Here is a 20,837-nt window from a genome sequence, read left to right as displayed (position 1 = left end):
CTGGAATCTCGTGTGTATGTTGGAAAGTACACAAAACCCCCAGTTGTTGCGTCGTTCCAATAAAAATGAGCGATTCTCGGGTGAAGTGAATCGTGTTTGGTCTACCCTGGCACAATTCCCACCAAACAAACAGAGATAAGACGAAAAAACAGTTCAATCTAGGAGAGGTCACAGCCGCAGCGTCCTGGCGCGCAACCATCTTGGATCACTTGGTGGTAAGAACAGGAAGGCAGATTATTATCTAAATGGTGTCCAGTCGGGAAAAGGGGAAGTACAACAAGATCTGGGTGTCCTTGTTCATCAGTCACTGAAAATAAGCATGCAGGTAATAGCAGGCAGTGAATAAAGCTAATGGCATGTTGGCCTTATTAACAAGAGGAGTTGAGTATAAGAGCAAAGAAGTCCTTCTGCAGTTGTACAGGGCCCTAATGAGACCACACCTGGAGTATTGTGTGCAGTTTTAATCTCCAAATTTGAGGAAGGACATTCTTGCTATTGAGGGAGTGCAGCGTAGGTTCACGAGGCTAATTCCTGGGAAGGCGGGACTGTCATTTGTTGAAAGAATGGAGCGACTGGGCTTGTATACACTGGAATTTAGAAGGATGAGAGGGAATCTTATTGAAACATATACGTCTATTAAGGGATTGGACATGCTAGAGGCAGGATACGCGTTCCTGATTTTGGGGGAGTCCAGAACCAGGGGCCACAGTTTAATAATAAGGGTTTGGCCATTTAGAACGGAGATGGGGAAATACTTTTTCACCCAGAGAGTTGTGAATCTGTGGAATTCTCTGCCTCAGAAGGCAGTGGAGGCCAATTCTCTGGATGCATTCAAGAGAGAGTTAGATAGAGCTCTTAAAGATAGCGGAGTCAAGGGATATGGGGAGAAGGCAGGAACGGGGTACTGATTGTGTTTAATCAGCCATGATCACAGTGAATGGCGGTGCTGGGTCGAAGGACCGAATGGTCTACTCCTGCACACATTTGTATATTGAATAGAATATAGAATAGTTATAGAATATAGAATAGAATAGTTTCTTTATTGTCATTGTAACATGAACCATGTACAACGAAATTTAAAAATGTCAGCCAGTCAGTGCACCATTCAAACATTTCTAAAAGCTAACGATACATACAAGGTAAAATATTAAAAGATAAACAACTAAAATAAATATCACGAAAATATCACGCATAAACACCCAACCCTCCATCCTTCTGTCGATTTCACAGTGTACCACAGTCCCTTAGTATGTCTCGCCCCTGCGTTCCTTGGCAGCTACATTTAGTGCTTTTATAGCAGTGGGGTAAAAACTGTTTTTTAGTCTGTTCGTCCTTGTCCTTGTAGATCTGTACCGTCTGCCTGACGGCAACAGTTCAAACAGGGAGTGTCCGGGGTGGGAAATGTCCTTTATGATACTCTGGGATTTTTTGGTGCAGCGGGAACTGTGTAAGTCCTCCAAGGTAAGCAGAAGGCAGCCGACAAATATTGTCTATTTAAAATGTGTGACCCCCCCCCACAATGAAACTAGGACAGCATAGAATGCAGCATGGAGTCAGCCTGCCAAACCCATGAGTGGCAGGTGGGCAGTGATTTGACCAATCTGCATCACTAAACTGAAGTCCATTGCTTTCCTTTTGAAAGATCATATGGTACATTATTCCAAAGTGCACGCCTTTTCCCTGGTGCTCTGCCCAATATCCTTCAACCACAAAATCTGATTGTCTGATCATTATCACACCATTGTTTGTGGGAGTTTAGAAAATTGGCTGCATGTTTTCAATCTTATGATTGGAACTGCACTTTAAAGGAAAAGTAGTTAATTGACTGCAAAGCACTTTGGGGGAAACTGGGCTTGTGAAAGGTGCTGTTGCATCTACTGAAATGGGCAGATAATACCTGTTTATTTTCTCATCCTAAAGCTGACACTTCTAACAATGCAGTGTGCCCTCAATACAACTTTGAAATGCTAGCGTGAGATTGTCTGCTCAAGGTCTGCAGTGAAGCTTGAACTTACGACTGTCTAAGTGCATGTTTGCTACCCATTGCGACAAGCTGCTGTTATACAAGGGATAATTTGTGGAATTTTAGGGAGGTAGAGTTGCCAGCAATTTAACAATCTTTTTAACATTGATAATTTTACAGATATCTGTATAAAATAATCTGTCAGATACAGATTAAACCTATCATTTACAGGATTCTGTATGTTCCTTAAATATGTACAGCCAATGGCAAACCAGTTAATACACAGCAATATCTATGGTAAATATCATAAATTGAACTCTAGATTCAAAGCTCTCGCAATAATGTTTTTTACAATAAATAATTGTTAGTTTCGTTGCTTCCAGCTGCAGTATTCTGAGCTGCTATATCAGGGTCTGGAAATTGTGAGACATTTTATTTGTTTATAAACAGAAGAACATACTTGAGATGCTCAGGATATGCGAAAGAAATAAATAAAAGGTCTAAATTTGAATGGATCAGTAGATCTTTAGTGCACTTGAAGTTTAAAAAGCAAAAGCACAGAAACTAAAAATAGAGGAACATTGATTTTCATTTTGTCTACGTTAAAACTAATGCCATTGAAGTCGGTCCTTGAAGAACCGTGTAACATTGGCCTTTTGTGAAAGGTATGTCAACTTAATCATATGTACTAACATAGCTGTTCCTAAGTTTGGGAGAATAGTGAGAAAATGTGCTCTTGCTTTACCTGATAACTTGAAAATGTTATCTGGATTTGGCACTGTTGAAAAACACACATATTCCTTAACAGTATGAATCTTCAGCTTCGGAAGACCAGGGGTGGAGTGTTACTGCCAGCATGACAGTTTTGCAGGAGTAATCCAACTGCAGTTCTTGATCAATGAAGTAAGTATATTCTGGGATTCAATGTGGTTTAAATTGCATGCACAAATTTGCGTTCACTTCTTAAGTGTGTATGTTTGTGAGATGGATTTCACAAGGTTAATTTTTAATTTGAATTTATTTTGCAATCTTGAAAAATATATTTAAATTGAACAGAGATTTTTTTAAATCATAAATCTAACCAAAATAACTACATTGGTCTTTTGCCAGTTAACTGTGGTGGATGTTTATGTTAACCTTTATGTGGTTGTGTGTCTTGTTGCTTTTCACTTAGTATGGCTGAATGGTAACTCAAATTCCACTGTACCTTAGTTGGTACATCTGACAATAAACTGACCTTGAAACCTGGAAGTGTTTAATCCAGCAATTGAAGATGTGAATGAAAGTAATTATTTTTGCAATTGCTTGCAGTTTTTCGGATAATTTATGAGGATTGTATGTGAACAAAGTTATATTCACTCCAATTTTCATTTGATTTTTTAAGGGCATGTTGCACTTGACACATATCATGCTCTTTCACAGCTGGCCTCCTAAAATTTTGTTTCAATTTTAGTCTGTGTGTATGTTTTGTGAGATTGATGCACAAATTTTCACTTAAGTGTTATGTTTGTGAGATGGATTTCACAAGGTTAATTTTTAATTTGAATTTATTTTGCAATCTTGAAAAATATATTTAAATTGAACAGATTTTTTTTAATCATAAATCTAACCAAAATAACTACATTGGTCTTTTGCCAGTTAACTGTGGTGGATGTTTATGTTAACCTTTATGTGGTTGTGTGTCTTGTTGCTTTTCACTTAGTATGGCTGAATGGTAACTCAAATTCCACTGTACCTTAGTTGGTACATCTGACAATAAACTGACCTTGAAACCTGGAAGTGTTTAATCCAGCAATTGAAGATGTGAATGAAAGTAATTATTTTTGCAATTGCTTGCAGTTTTTCGGATAATTTATGAGGATTGTATGTTCATGGAACAAAGTTATATTCACTCCAACAGTGAATTGGACTTTAACTTTTACATTTTCATTTGATTTTTAAGGGCATGTTGCACTTGACACAAGATCATGCTCTTTAGAATTTTATAACAGCTTTCCTCCTAACTTGGTTTCCTCACAATCCCATTTTGTGTATCTGATCCCATCAATTTCTTGTTTCTTTTTTATCTCTCTCCCTTCTTCGATTTCCATTACTCCCTTCCATGTCTTGCATCTTGGATGACTCCAATCTTCCATGCTGGCCCACTTTGTCTGAGAACTATCATTTTCGCTTTAAAAAATGGCAATTATTAATCCTCAAAAAGCTCAGATTTATTGCATGATCATCCCATATCTAACCTTTTATTGGTGTGAGATTGTATTACTTGACTATTCCAGATGTAACCCGCCTTTATTGGAGTGAGATTGCATTAATTGACTGTGCAAGGCTCAAAGGACGTTTGCAGAAGCGACATGAGCTCGTTTGCTACATGAAGAGTTCTGGTGATCCAATTGATTTTCTCACAGAATTCGTAGAAGTTGTGATTTTAAAATTCTGAGGCACAACTTGCCTTTGGGTATTATTATATGTGTAAAGAACCATGTATGTAGGAAACAGTGTTGTATGTCGGTTCTTGTATGCTGAACTATTAATTGAATCTCCTGCATAACTACAATAACCACATTTCAAAAGTACTTTGGGTTGCAAGTTTTATTTTCCGTTTTAACAAATAAACTACTACCAGAAACTGCCTTGAACAAAGTGCAATACATACATGACATGGATCTGCTGGGTGACAGTCCTTTCACTGCAGGATTTTAGAACAAATAAGTGCATTCATTTAAATTGTGTTGGACAAGCAGTAAGGATATTAGCGAGGACACTCTTCCAAGTAATTTTGTGAGCATATTTGCATCTATCTGTAAGGATAAATGTTTGCTCAATATAATGGCTAGAAGAACTAGCAAGGGTAGCCAATTCCTCCATTTACTATACAAAAAGTGGCATTTCCATCAGTCAGGCTAGATTTTATGCTTGATATTTGGAATAATTTTATTTTTGGAATAATTTTATTTATGGAATAATATTTGCAATATTTTCATGAGTGGCAACTGAGCCATGGATGATGCTTTCAAATATGCTAAGCCAGTAAAGCAACAGCAGTTTTCCCATCTTTTCGGGAAGACAACCTAAGAATGCTGATGTGAAAATTGCAACGACATATCAACAGACACCAATGATTCGTGTTAATGGCTACATATTCTCACTCTAGTCCTAAACTAAATTGACTCATCAGCTTTTTTTGAGCAAAGGAGTGTGTCTGAAGAGGCATCCCACCTCGAAAGTCACCAATCCTTTTTTCTAGAAACGCTGTTACTCCAGCACATTGTGTCTATCTTATGTATTTAGCAAACTGGTTATTCAAATCTAAGATACCAACGTGGATGCAAGTACTGAAAGTGAGGGCGTCCCACCGTTAAGTGCGCCCAATCCCATTAAACTGACCAAAAGGTTTTTTTTGAGAATATATAAAGCAGAGGTAAACGGCTTCATTACTGGATATTTTTTTAGTGCTTGTTGACAAACCATGTCAGTTTAATCCATATAATATAATAACCGTATAACAATTACAGCACGGAAACAGGCCATCTCAATCCTTCTAGTCCGTGCCGAACACATATTTTCCCCCAGTCCCATATACTTGCGCTCAGACCATAACCCTCCATTCCTTTCCCGTCCATATAACTATCCAATTTATTTTTAAATGATAAAAATGAACCTGCCTTCACCACCTTCACTGGAAGCTCATTCCACACAGCCACCAAGTTCCAAGATGGCGGCGCTGGCTTAACAGCTGCGGCCCACCTGCAGTCCGTCTGTTTTTTTTCTTTCGTTTTGTTCCTTGTCATGTTTTAGTTAATTTTGTTTTATTAAGTTGTGTATGTGTGTGGGTGGGGTGGGAGAAACATGCTTTGGCTTCTTCCTTCGGGGGATGCGACTTTTTCTTCGGTCGTATCCCCCGTCTCCGTCTGCGCCGAGGCCTAATGGCGGAGCTGGCGGCAACGGAGCTGTAGCGGCGGCAGCGGCAGCAGCAGCGGAGACCTGACTCGGCCCTGGAGCTGTGGCGGCGGCAGCAGCAGCGGAGACCTGACTCGGCACCGAAGTTGTAGCAGCGGCAGCAGCAGCGGAGACCTGACTCGGCCCTGGAGCTGTGGCGGCAGCAGCAGCAGCAGCAGCGGAGACCCCACTCGGCACCGAAGTTGTAGCGGCAGCAGCAGCAGCGGAGACCTGACTCGGCCCTGGAGCTGTGGCGGCAGCAGCAGCGGTAGCGGAGACCCGACTCGGCCTCGAAGCTGTGGCGGAGGCGGCGGAGACCTGACTCGGCACCCGAAGCTGTGGCAGCGGCAGCAGCAGCGGAGACCTGACTCGGCCCTGGAGCTGTGGCGGCGGCAGCGGCAGCAGCAGCGGTAGCGGAGACCCGACTCGGCCTCGAAGCTGTGGCGGAGGCAGCGGAGACCTGACTCGGCACCGAAGCTGTAGCGGCAGCAGCAGCGGAGACCTGACTCGGCCCTGGAGCTGTGGCGGAGGCAGCAGCAGCGGAGACCCGACTCGGCCTCTGAGCTGTGGCGAGGCAGTGACCACCCACGGAGTTTGAATCGGCGCAGAGGGAGAACAAAGAGGGAAGAGCCAGAGACTTTAAGATTTTGCCTTCCACCACAGTGAGGAGGTGTTTGGTGAACTCACTGTGGTGGATGTTAAATTTGTGTTGACTATGTCTTTTTGTCATTTTTTAAAATTATATGTATGACTGCAGGGAAACAAAATTTTGTTCAGACCGAAAGGTCTGAATGACAATAAACGAATCTAATCTAATCTAATCACCACTCTCTGAGTAAAGAAGTTCCCCCTCGTGTTACCCCTAAACTTCTGTCCCTTAATTCTCAAGTCTTGTCCCCTTGTTTGAATCTTCCCTACTCTCAGTGGGAAAAGCATATCCACGTCAACTCTGTCTATCCCTCTCATCATTTTAAAGACCTCTATCAAGTCCCCCCTTAACCTTCTGCGCTCCAAAGAATAAAGCCCTAACTTGTTCAACCTTTCTCTGTAACTTAGTTGCTGAAACCCAGGCAACATTCTAGTAAATCTCCTCTGTACTCTCTCTATTTTGTTGACATCCTTCCTCTAATTAGGCGACCAAAATTGTACACCATACTCCAGAATTGGCCTCACCAATGCCTTGTACAATTTTAACATTAGATCCCAACTTCTATACTCAATGCTCTGATTTATAAAGGCCAGCACACCAAAGGCTTTCTTTACCACCCTATCTACATGAGATGCCACTGTCAAGGAACTGTGCACAGTTATTCCCAGATCCCTCTGATCACCTGCATTCTTCAATTCCCTACCATTTACCATGTACGTCCTATTTTGATTTGTCCTGCCAAGATGTAGCACCTCACATTTATCAGCATTAAACTCCATCTTTCAGCCCACTCTTCCAACTGGCATAAATCTCTCTGTAGACTTTGAAAATCTACTTCATTATCCACAACCCCACCTATCTTAGTATCATCTGCATACTTACTAATCCAATTTACCACACCATTATCTAGATCATTGATGTACATGACAAACAACAGTGGACCCAACTCAAATCCCTGTGGCACCCCACTAGTCACTGGCTTCCAACCTGACAAACAAACATCCACCATTACTCTCTGGCATCTCCCATTCAGCCACTGTTGAATCCATCTTGCTACTCCACCATTAATACCCAACCATTGAACCTTCTTAACCAACCTTCCGTGAGGAACCTTGTCAAAGGCCTTACTGAAGTCCATATATACAACATCCACTGCTTTACCCTCATCAATTTCCCGAGTAACCTCTTCAAAAAATTCAAGAAGATTAGTCAAACATGACCTTCCAGGCACAAATCCATGTTGACTGTTCCTAATCAGACCCTGTTTATCCAGATGCTTATATATATTATCTCTAATTATCCTTTCCATTAATTTGCCCACCACTGACGTCAAACTAACAGGTCTATAATTGCTAGGTTTATTCTTAGACCCCTTTTTAAACAATGGAACAACATGCGCAGTACGCCAATCCTCCGGTACTATTCCCCTTTCTAATGACATTTGAAATATTTCTGTCATAGCCCCTGCTATTCCTACACTAACTTCCCTCAATGACCTAGGGAATATCCAGTCCGGACCTGGAGACTTATCCACTTTTATATTTCTCACAAGTGCCAGTACTTCCTCTTCTTTGAATCTCATATTTTCCATAGCTACTCTACTTGTTTCCCTTACCTCACATAATTCAATATCCTTCTCCTTGGTGAATACCGAAGAAAAGAAATTGTTCAATATCTCCCTCTTCTTTTTTGGCTCTGCAGATAGCTGTCTACTCTGACTCTCTAATGGACCAATTTTATCTCTCGTTATCCTTTTGCTATTAATATAGCTGTAGAAACCCTTTGGATTTACTTTCACCTTACTTGCCAACGCAACTTCATATCTTTTAGCTTTTCTAATTTCTTTCTTAAGATTCTTTTTACATTCTTTATACTCCTCAAGCACCTCATTTACTCCATGCTGCCTATAATTATTGTAGATCTCTCTCTTTTTCCAAACCAAGTGTCCAATTTCCCTTGAAAACCATGGCTTTTCCCAATTTTTACTATTTTCTTTCAACCGAACAGGGACATAAAGATTCTGTACTCTTAAAATTTCACCTTTAAAGGTCCTCCATTTCTCTTCCACATCTTTCTCATAAAACAAACTGTCCCAATTTACTCCTTTTAAATCCTTTCGCATCTCCTCAAAGTTAGCCTCCCCCCAACCATACTAACTGACTAACCGCCATCATCAACAGAAGAAAAAAATAATTTGTATTTACCTGAAAGCTTTAACCCACTTCACAGTTAATGTTTATTAATTGTTATTAATAAATATTATAATAATTGCACAGTCTGCCTTAATGGGAGTTAGAGTTCATTTTCTGCATTCCGTTGCCTTGTATTCTGTAAATCATGAAAAATAGAGAATTCATTGGAAAAACTGACTAACCGCCATCATCAACAGAAGAAAAAAATAATTTGTATTTACCTGAAAGCTTTAACCCACTTCACAGTTAATGTTTATTAATTGTTATTAATAAATATTATAATTATTAAATTCTTCAAATGGCACACACATTTCTGGGTTCAGGGGAAAATACTGGGCTAGCATTATGGATAACTTCCCTGCTGTTTCTCGGAATAATGTTAAGAGACTGTTTGCATCCAGCTGAGAAAGGAAATTGATTGATTGAAAGATAGAGCATGAATGTACATTGAAAGATGTTATCTTTGATAGCAGCACTTCCTCATTATAACATTAGAGTGGCAGCTGAGCGAGATTACGTGCACAAATATACAGAGTGGGTCATAAATCCAAAATTCCCGATTCCAGGAATATGTGCTCTACCAACAGATCCACAGCTGACATCCAGGGTTGTTTTCTACATTTAGAAACCAGATACATTTCCTAGGTACTGAATCATAAAAGGTGCCAGTTTCTATCTTTTTCCGTCCTGTGAGGCACCCCAGTTCACTATATGAGGAATGGTGACAAATAATATCAAATTCGCATGGTCACCTTTTTCCAGGAAATGGTTCGAGTGACAGCTTCAAACGTTAGCTTCAGTATATGTTACCCATGATATTTTTATCTTGGGCTGATCTTTACTGTCTGGGAAAAATAAATATAACAGAATTATATATAGGCTGTTATGTTAGATGCCAGCAGCCATCTGGGACATGCTGCTGAGACTTGAGAATGCCGTGTTACTACAACGTTTAAAAAAAAAAAAGAATGTTATCTCCACTAAAAGGTGGACATTTTTGATCCTAGGGTAAATTTTCTGCTTTGTTATGATTGATGACGTCTGAGCAACTGGAGCTTCATTCAATTACATTGTAAGTGGATTTTCCTATGGTAGTTTCCAAATGGGCGATGCTTTCTACAATGTTTTGCCTTTTTCCTGGGAGACTGAGATGTTGCACAGCAATCAAGAAAGGACAATCTTTATGGTCTTGTTGCCTTTTTGTATAATGCATTGCTGTAAAATTTAACATATTTCTGCTTTCTTGCAGGGAGCCCTTGTGAGTGCCTTGGCAGATGATACCTTACATCTCTGGAATCTGCGTCAGAAAAGGCCTGCCATACTCCATTCTCTTAAATTCAACAAAGAAAGGTAGAGAAATTAACAAAATATTCATTAGTGTACTGGTATTTACTATGTATATTGGATAAATATTGAAATGTAGTTTGAGCATTTACAACAATATTTAGTATTTGACATTTTGTGATTTATTCCATGATTAAACTTTTTTTACTCATCAAAATGTCAGTAAGCAGAGAACATAAAGTTAAGGTAAATGATAAAGGTGACAGAGAAGATGTTTTTGCAGCCGATTGTTAAGATTTTGATTGTTTGATTGAAAGCGTGTTCGAAAAAGATTAAATGATGACTTCGTGAAGGGAATGAGATGTACAGGATTCTGTAGAAAGTGCATCTCAAAGAGTGCACAAACCCCATTAATGGTTTTAAGTTTTTGAATATCTGAACATTTAATGCCTAGTTTAAAATAATCTATTCAATTAATCTAAAATGTATTGCTAGAGCTATGGAATCTTGTCCTCTCCCAAACATTTACTGGCTGCACATCAAAGGAGTTCATTTGTTAAAAAGTGCTTTGGGGTGCTCCGAGCCTCAACAAAAAAAATCACTAGAAATGTTTGTCCGTGTTACTTGCTTGACATAATTGGACTCATACAGATGTGTCTCAATGGCAGTAGAGACAGAAGTGGGACGGAAAAACTAACCAGATCACATTCGCGTGCTGGGGGTGGGGGAGGGGGGGGGGTGCACCTGGAAGCAGCTGGCTCCCTTGGCTGCAGGAGATGTCGATTTCCATTGGGACTGAGGGGCATGGAATAACAATGCAAAGCTTGTCCTCTCCCTCTCCCTCTCCCTCTCTCTCTCTCCCCCTCTCCCACTCCCTCTCCCTCTCCCACTCTCCCACCCCCATTCTGGAAGATTGGTTGTTTGCAATTTCATTAATTTGAATTATCGAGAAGCAGGAGGTTGCAGACCTGAAGCTGTGTTTGAATCAGATGGCTTTCTGTTCTCTTGAATAAATACATTCAACAATAGTAAGGCTCAGATAAGTGTTTGGCTGCAAATAATTTTGAATCTCTTTATCTGGAACAGAAACATCCTCTTCTCAAATGTTTCATTTTTCTATTTCTTTGGTTTTACACAAGAGATTTACAGTTAAAACACCCAAACTAATCACTTCTGTCTGACGTTGTTATTTATATACAAAAATTGTGTATGGAATTAAAATTCAGATTATATTTCTATGTTCACCCCATCAGTGTGGACCTCACCCTCATAAAGTTATGGTTAAATTGCCCAGTTGCACTTACCCCCATCAACACCAAGTGCTTCGAGAGGCTGGTCCTGGCACACCTCAAAAGCTGCCTACCCCCCACACTGGATCCCTATCAGTTTGCCTACCGCAAGAACAGGAGTACAGAGGATGCCATCTCAACGGCACTTCACTCCGCCCTCTCCCACCTCGACAACAGAGACACTTACGTAAGAATGCTGTTCATCGATTACAGCTCAGTATTCAACACCATTATACCATCAAAACTGATCACCAAACTCGGTAACCTGGGCATCGACCCCTCCCTCTGCAACTGGATACTGGACTTTCTAACCAACAGACCCCAGTCTGTTAGGTTAGGCAAGCACACCTCTTCAACCCTCACCCTGAACACCGGCGTTCCACAGGGCTGTGTGCTGAGCCCCCTCCTCTACTCCCTCTTCACCTATGACTGCACACCTGTACATGGTACTAACACCATCATCAAGTATGCAGATGATACAACGGTGATTGGCCTCATCAGCAACAACGATGAGTTGGCCTACAGGGAGGAGGTCCAGCACTTAGCAGCATGGTGCGCTGACAACAACCTGGCCCTTAACTCCAAGAAGACCAAGGAGCTCATTGTAGACTTCAGGAAGTCCAGAGGTGGCACGCACACCCCCATCCACATTAACGGGACGGAGGTGGAACGTGTTTCTAGCTTCAGGTTCCTGGGAGTCAACATCTCCGATGACCTCTCTTGGACCCACAATACCTCAACTCTGGTCAAGAAGGCTCACCAGCGTCTCTTCTTCCTGAGGAGACTGAAGAAGGTCCATCTGTCTCCTCAGATCCTGGTGAACTTCTACCGCTGCACCATCGAGAGCATCCTTACCAACTGCATCACAGTATGATATGGCAACTGCTCTGTCTCCGACCGGAAGGCATTGCAGAGGGTGGTGAAAATTGCCCAACGCATCACCGGTTCCTCGCTCCCCTCCATTGAGTCTGTCCAAAGCAAGCGTTGTCTGCAGAGGGTGCTCAGCATCGCCAAGGACTGCTCTCACCCCAACCATGGACTGTTTACCCTCCTACCATCCGGGAGGCGCTACAGGTCTCTCCGTTGCCGAACCAGCAGGTCGAGGAACAGCTTCTTCCCGGCGGCTGTCACTCTACTCAACAACGTACCTCGGTGACTGCCAATCATCACCCCCCCCCCCCCCGGACACTTATTATTATTTATTCAAATCATTTGCTATGTCGCTCTTCCAGGGAGATGCTGAATGCATTTCGTTGTCTCTGTACTGCACACTGATCATGACAATTAAAATTGAATCTGAATCTGAATCTAAATTCATCGTGACGTCAGGAAGCCTTAAGAATTTATTCCCTCGAACTGGAAGAAGAGAAAATCTGTTAGTTGTGGAGGAGGAGGAAAGCTGAAAGTGGCATCTAATGAGAGTACATTTATGTTGGGTAAGAGCAACCTTCATGATTAAATGTTTTACCTTCAACATTTATTTGCCTTGTCTAACTACAAATTTGCTGTTGCTTGAGCCTGCTTTTGAAGTTTGTTAACTTCACTGACCAAGCAGGATGGATTTCCCCAGGGCACATTTGCAGTTTGTCAATCTCAGAGTGAACTACGATTACATTTGCTTTATGCAGCAAATGTCACATTTTTTTATTTTATTTTCAACCATACTTTTTGGATTTGTTTTTCGCAGTTGTGAAATTATAATCTTGGTGTAGGAAGGAACTGCAGATGCTGGTTTAAACCGAAGATAGATCCAAAATGCTGGAGTAACTCAGCGGAACAGGCAGCATCTCTGAAGAGAAAGAATGGGTGGAAGGAACTGCAGATGCTGGTTTAAACTGAAGATAGACATATAATGTTGGAATAACTCAGCGGGACATGCAGCATCTCTGGAGAGAAGGAATGGGTTTGCAGAGATGCTGCCTGTCCTGCTGAGTTACTCCAGCATTTTGTCTAATTTAAATTATAATCTTGGATTATCTATGAGGTTATAGATTTTACTTTGGAGGATCGATGATATTTGTTGCAGATAGCAAGTTCCTCTGGTCACTTGGTGCCTAGAGGTTTACCACAATACCCTTTAGTTCCCTTTGTTGCCTGGCACTATTTCATGTATTCCTCTTTAATATTTGAATGACTTCCATCTTGTTTGTCACTGTTTTTATTCCTTTGGCTAACCCTTAAGCAATTTGGAGAATACAGGGAAAAAACTGGAAATAGAATTAAGGAACCTTGAGAGGAACAAAGAAGATTGTAATTTATTTTTGTAAAGGGGTTGCTGATATTTTACCATTGCATTTTTGCTCGGCGAAAAGTGCTGTACAAACATAAATTATTGTTAAAGCATAATGTGTTAAAACTGGTTCAAAAGAAAATTACTGCATTTCGGAATCCTGTAATATGTGCCTTCTCCGTTTTACTGATACCAAACTAGTTATCATGGGTACCAAATACAAAGCTGTTTCCCAATTCAGGTACAAAGTACCTGATTGTATTTGAGCAATTGTCCCTTTATACTTGTCTGCAGGCAGAGCATTGGACCTTTATTCTGGACCCTGGGTTATAATCCTGCTATCAGCTGAAGTGCCGAACTTTGCCCTACATAACCAACTATATCCCTTGTGATGCTGTTACAATGCAGCTACAGCAAGAGTCTGAACTGTTGCATCTTGAACTCTTACGCTAAGTAAGTGTAGTCTGCACATTATTGGAAACCTGAACTGAATGCTGCCTTGTGTTCAGAATAACCTTGCTGCCTTGTGTTCAGTGGATCAGGCAGCATATTTGGAGAACATGGATAGGTTACAGGTTGGGTCGGGTCAGGACCCTGACTCAGCTTGAACCGTCACCAATCCATGTGCTGCAGAGATGCTGCCTTACCTGTAAACCAGCATCTGCAGTTTCTTGCTTCTACTTTCATATAATGTACACAGTTTCCAATACAAGCTGAGATGACCAAATCAGTCAACTAAATCTTTTGGAAAACATGTATACCAGCTCGCTAAATGGGAGGCTAGCACAAAGAAGGGTAGGTTCAGGCAGCAATTGAGCAATTTGTGCAGGAGCCACTTTTTTTCTTTAGAGCATTGCATCTATTCTTGATTTTACTTCCAATCATTGTTTGGCTTGGATTTTGACCCTTTGCTTCTGGATTCTGTTTGTGGTATTACTGACCCAATTACCAATCCTTAGTGTGGCAGAGTTAGCTTTTGCAACCTTTCAAGCTGAAATCTGTTCCTTCTTAATATGATTAGCTAACAACTGTCATAAAAAGTTGAAGAGAGTTTCCTGATTTTGAAAGTTTAAAAGGTGAATCCACAAAATAAATAAAACATGATTTCAATCATTCTGAATTTAGACATGTACCTTTGCTTGAACAATGTTTATGAAACTTTTATCACATGATTTTTTTACCATCCAACTTCCAAAGAAACACTTTCATTCCCTTCTCCAGTTTATATACAGCCAATGTACGAAACAAACTTGAATTTCATGAGAAAACCTCACCGGAACCTCATTTACTGTATCCAGTTTTCTCGATGTGGCCTCCTGCACATCTGCGAGACTAAATGTAGATGCGGCGACCGTTTCCACTTGCGCTCGATCTGCCAAGGTCTGCTGGATCTAACCATTTTAACTCTAATCCATTCCCATGTGGACCTTTCTGTCCTGGGACGACTCCATTGCCAGAGTGAGGCCACATGGAAACTGGAGGAACAGCACCTCACATTCCACTTGGGTAGCTTACAACCCAATGGTATGAACATTGAATTCCCTAATTTTGGGTAACCTCTAACAACCCTCCTTCCTCTTTCTCCCCCCCCCCCACATCACCCCTTCTGCCTTCCCCTGTGCCCCACCTGGACTGGCTTCACAATTTCCAGCTCTTTAATTGTTTTCTCTTTCGGTTTTTTTCAATTGCCTTTAACCATCTGTTTATTAAAACCCTGCTTGCCTGTATTCAGCTATTACCTGCCATATTTTGTCCTGCCCCTTTTCTTTTCCTGCTTTCTTACTTCCCCCTACATCCCCACCCTCAGTCTGAAGAAGAGTCCCAACCTGAAACATCACAGATCCATGTTCTTCAGGGATGCTTCCTGAACTGCTAAGTTACTCCAGTCGTCCCATGTTTCTCTATAATGAGAAAACACGTTAGTTTAATGACATTCCTCCAATTTGTTCAGAGCAATGCCTGGCAGATTAACTTTATTCTTTATTACTCCAGGTATGTGAACTAGCATTAAACTGCTGGTTTTAGCTAGGAAAGTGTCACAAATGGTAGAGCAGCATCCATGGAGCTAATTCCAGTGATCTCTGATTCAAACTGGTAGTTAGCCAGGTCGACACTGGTAGAAGCCAGGTCAAATGCTGGAGTAACTCAACGGGAGAAGCAGCATCTCTGGAGAGAAGGAATGGATGATGTTTTGAGTCGAGACCCTTCTTCAGACCCAGATAGTTAGCCAGGCTTCCTCAGGCCAAGTAGTGCCAGGTATTATATTAAATATGATTTATTTGGATGTTCTTTTAACATGAATTGAATTGCACCTCACTAATGTTTGGGACAAAGACCCATCATTTTATTATTTGCCTCTGTACTCCACAATTTGAGATTTGTAATTAAAGAAATCACATGTGGTTAAAGTACACATTGTCAGATTTTATTAAAGTGTATTTGTATACATTTTGGTTTCACCAGGTACAAATTACAGCTGTGTTTATATGTAGTCCCCCCCCCATCCCCCAATTTCAGGGCACCATAATGTTTGCGACACATGGCTTCACAGGTGTTTGTAATTGCTCAGGTGTGTTTAATTGCATCTTTTTTTAAAAATATTTTTTATTATTTTATACAATTTTTTAACAAATCAGAACAAAACAAACAAAAAATAAATAAATAAAAACTGAAAAAGACAACAGGAAAAAAAAGGAAGGAAAAAAAAATAATTAAAAAAAATAAATAATAAACCAAAGCCACCAGACATAACATAGGTATGTTACGAAACCTACTTGAATCGTGGCTGAGTATCTGCCCCACCCCATGTGCGCGATTTTGGCGCTGTTTAGAGGGGGCGGGTTTAAAACACGATTTTTACTAGGCTATTGCAATCGAAAATGTTCAGCCTAGTAAATCATTAACGGAAAATCGCTGAAAGACCCCGTCGCAAAAGGTATTATTAGTTTTTATGGCCTCGTATAATAGTTATAGTAGTTTAAAAATCACTCTCTAAACCCGCGACCTCTCGCAGCCCCAGGGTTTTATAAAGCAAACAATTAAAGGTATGTACCTTATTTTTACATTAAAAGGGGCTTCTTAAGAACCCTGTATATAAAGTTTACTATAGCGAGTAGCTCATTTTGGGCTTTTTATATCCCGCAGTGTTTTTCTGGGCGTTTGAGGGCAGAAATCCACTGCAATGTGAACGTTCTAAACCAGCGCGTTCACAGGATCCCACTGGAAAGCTGATTTAAATGGACTTTAATTTACAGCAATTGAACACTAAATTCCTTCCATTTGGCCTATAAATTGATGTAAATGAGATTTAAAAATCATGTTTTATTGTGAATTATTTGTGAATATTATTTGGACACTTAGGCTATTTAAAAATGTTAATCATTTATTAAGAAATGGATAGAAGTTTAGATCTAGTAATTGAAGTTTGAAATTAGCTACAATTGGGTAACTAACTAATTATATGCTTTAATTTCAGGTCATCCAAGTAAGATTATGTTATATTTGTTTCAGAATGGTTCAATCTATGATAACTGAAAATTTCATTCAGTTCTCTTAATTTTTAAGAAGGTTATGGGCTTTTGACTGTCCATGATCACAGCTTTTTTGTTATGTCCATAGAAAATCAATAGGGAACAAGATGCTAATTTCCGAGTATGAAAATGGCCATAGCTTTTTTATTACTTGAGATATGAAAGTGAATTAGGTGTCAAATTGTAATTGTAAATCTTTATTGTCATTTCCTGAGTATTCGCATACCCAGAGGAAACAAAAAAACGTTGCTCAACCAGTGTCCATTCAGTTTCCATTACAAAATAAATAGGAATTAAAATTAAAAAATACATGTCATGAACAAATTTAACCCTCTAATAAACATTCAACAGCCGTTCCGACCGGCAGCGGCACAACAGTGGCTCTGCTGCAGTGTGGGGGGTTTGTGCGCGATACTTGGCAGGGGGGAAAGTTCATTTAACAGTCTTATAGCCTGTGGGAAGAAGCTGAGGAGCATCCTGCTGGTTTTGCAGCTAATGCTCCTGTACCTCTTCCCAGATGGGAGGATGGAGAAAAAGTCATGCGATGGGTGGTAAGGGTCTTTGATGATGGAGATGGCTCTGTTGATACATCTCTTCTTGTATATGTCCAGCAGGAAGGGGAGTGGAGCACCAATAATCCTGCTTGCGGTCTTCACTATCCTGTCCAGTTGGTGCCGTTCGTACGCCTTGCAGCTCCCGAACCAGGAAGTGATGCTGTATGTCAGTGTGCTCTCGACAGTCCCCCTATAAAAAGTCCGTAGATGTGTGGTGGGGAGGCCTGCTTTCCGTAGTCTTCGGAGAGGGTGAAGTCGCTGCTGGGCTCTCTTGACCAGAGCTGTGGCGTTGGCCGTGGCCGTCAGGTCATCAGACAGATGTAGTCCTAAGAACTTCATGCTGCTGACCCTTTCCACATCAGCTCCGTCGATGTGCAGAGGTGCATGGTGATGTTTCCCCGCCCTCCTGAAGTCAACCACCATCTCCTTAGTTTTTCCCACGTTAAGAATGAGGTTGTGGGATTTGCACCAACCTGTGAGCAGCTCCACCTCCATCCTGTACGCCGATTCATCGTTGTCACTGATGAGACCCACTACTGTTGTGTCATCAGCGAACTTGCTGATGAAGTTGTTATTGAGTCTGGCAGTACAGTCGTGTGTCAGCAGACTAAACAGAAGGGGGCTTAGGACACAGCCTTGGGGTGAGCCAGTGCTCACGGCTATGGTTTTTGATGTCCTACTGCCCACCCTGACTGTCTGCTGCCGCTGCGACAGGAAGTTCAGGACCCAGCTACATGTGCCAGCATCAACCCCCAACAGCTCCAACTTCTCCACCAGCTGCTGCGGGATGATTGTATTGAAAGCGGAGCTGAAGTCTATGAAGAGGATCCTGGCATAGGTGTTTTTCCGATCGAGATGTGACAACACGAGGTTCAGTGTTGTTGAGACTGCGTCCTCTGTGGATCGGTTGGCTCTGTAGGCGAACTGCAGTGGGTCTAGGTCGGCAGGTAGACTATTTTTGATGTGCTGCATAACTAGTCGCTCAAAACACTTCATTACAATGGGTGTTAGGGCCACTGGTCGAAAGTCGTTATGGCAGGCTGGGTTTGGTTTCTTCGGTACAGGGACGATGGTGGCACTCTTAAGACAATTCGGCACTACTGCCTGGCTGAGTGAGATGTTAAAAATGTCTGTGAAGACATCCTTCAGTTGCTCGGCACAGTCTCTTAGAACGCATCCAGGAATGTTGTCCGGCCCTGCAGCTTTGCGTGGATTGACGCTGGCAAAGGCCTTTTTAACTCTGGCTGCGGACAGCCTGAGCGACTGGTCACTGGGAGATGGCAGTAGTGCACGTGTCTGGGTGCTGTTTTTAACCTCAAACCGTGCATAGAACTCATTCAGTTCATCTGGTAGGGAGGGGTTGCTTTGGCATATCCGCATCGGGGGGGGCTTGTAGTCAGTGATGGTCTGAAATCCCTGCCACAAGCGGCGTGTGTCTTTTTGTTATGCTTTATCTGATGGGATAAATTGCAGACTTGATTTTTTAAATCTCAAAATTTTGTAACATTGCTACATAACAGTATTGGTACAATCCACATGGTGCTACACAGTCATGCATTGCAAAAGCAGAAGTAAAGGTCACAGGACTACATCACTGCAGATAATATGAAATTATGAAATTATTGGACTTTGAGATGGTTGATAAATGGTCCACAAACACTTAAAAAGTTGTTTGGTACCTTGGAGTTGTAGAAGCGTATCCTTTCCATCTGTATGATTATTATCATTTCATTGAGCCATTTTTCGAAGCAGGGGGGTGTAGATGATTTCCAGTCTGTTAGGATCATTTTCTTGGCTGCCACCATACCAAGCATCAGTGCTTGTTGTTCTTCAGACGTGAAGTACAAAGCAGTCTCTGAGCATCCAAAAAGTGCCAGTTCTGGATCAGGGAGAATATCTTTTCCATAGACCCCAGAAAACCACTTAAATATTTTAGACCAGTATCTTTGTATATGAGGACAGAGCCAGAAAATATGTGTTAAAGAACCATCTGCACTTTTGCATCTGTCACATAATGGAGAAATAGCAGGGTAGATTCGATGTAATTTGGTCTTTGAGTAATGGAGTCTGTGGATGACTTTAAACTGAATCAGTTTATACCTGACATTGATCGAACAAGTTTGGATTCTGGTCAGACCTTCATTCCAAGTGTCGTCAGACACCTCGAAATTCAGCTCAGTAGACCAGGCTTCTTTCAGATGGGTAGTGGATACAGAGGTGGTGAATAGACTCACAAAGCGAGATATTAGATGTTTGGAGTCTGGAGGAAGCTGCAGGAGCTCATAGAGTGGGCAACTGTCAGGCATGGTTTGAAAATTTGCAATTTGATCTTTAACGTAGTGCCTAATTTGGAGATAGCAAAAAAAAAATGAGAGTTGGAAAGGTTAAATTTTGATTTCAGCTGATTAAACGAAGCAAACTTTTTGTCAATATATAGATCTCTGAGGGTCGCAAGGCCCTTGTCCCTCCAGACAGCAAACACCCCATCCGTCTGTGATGGCAAAAGGGAGTGGTTGTGACATATGGGGGTGTAAATAGAGACGTTTGACAATGTACTGAAACTTCTTATCTGATTTAAAATTTGAATAGAATTTCTTAAAATGAAGTTTTCACCAACCAACTTATGTGGGCATTCTGTTTTGGAAAAAAGCAAAGTACCGAGGGAGGAATTTTTCACTGCTGTGTTTTCAATGTTTAGCCACGAAGGGGTATTATTATTATTATCCAAAGGTTCATCTGGGAATCCCCATTGCCAGTAAATCAGAGCTCTAGCATTGGCTGCCCAATAGTAGTGCCTAAATATAGGAAGGCCCATGCCTCCCTCATTTTTTGGCTTTTGAAGATGTGCCTTTGATATACGGTGGGCTTTATAACCCCAAATGAATGGAAGGATAATGGAGTCCAATTTTTTTTTTTAAATGATGAAGTAAGAAAAATTGGAAGATTTTGGAATAAATATATGAATCTAGGAAGAGACACCATCTTGATAGCGTTAATCTGAATCTATATTGTCTGATAAAGGCATGAACTCACTTTTACTCCAGTTGACTGTGTATCCAGAAAGCTTGCCAAATGATTTAATAAAATCTAACAAGGGAAGGACAGAGGCTTCTGGATCGGAGAGATATAGTAAAGTGTCATCGGCGTAAAGCCCCACACGACTTTCCTCATTCCCCACCTTTATACCCCTGATGTTTGGGTGACTCCTGA

General features: G+C 41.2%; 1 protein-coding gene across 6 annotated transcripts in view; it reads left to right on the top strand.

Moving 5' to 3' along the window:
* The window catches only part of stxbp5a (syntaxin binding protein 5a (tomosyn)), a 235,648-nt gene that overhangs the window by 26,270 nt on the left and 188,541 nt on the right, over positions 1–20,837 (top strand). For all 6 annotated transcript variants that reach the window (XM_055639037.1, XM_055639042.1, XM_055639040.1 and 3 more), the window contains exons 3-4: positions 2,785–2,866; positions 9,990–10,090. In XM_055639037.1, coding sequence (XP_055495012.1) covers positions 2,785–2,866; positions 9,990–10,090 — 183 coding nt within the window. The remainder of the gene's footprint in view (positions 1–2,784; positions 2,867–9,989; positions 10,091–20,837) is intronic.

Source organism: Leucoraja erinacea, chromosome 8 (assembly GCF_028641065.1).
Source record: "Leucoraja erinacea ecotype New England chromosome 8, Leri_hhj_1, whole genome shotgun sequence".
NCBI lineage: Eukaryota > Metazoa > Chordata > Chondrichthyes > Rajiformes > Rajidae > Leucoraja > Leucoraja erinaceus.
This window is presented reverse-complemented; position numbering and strand designations above follow the sequence as displayed.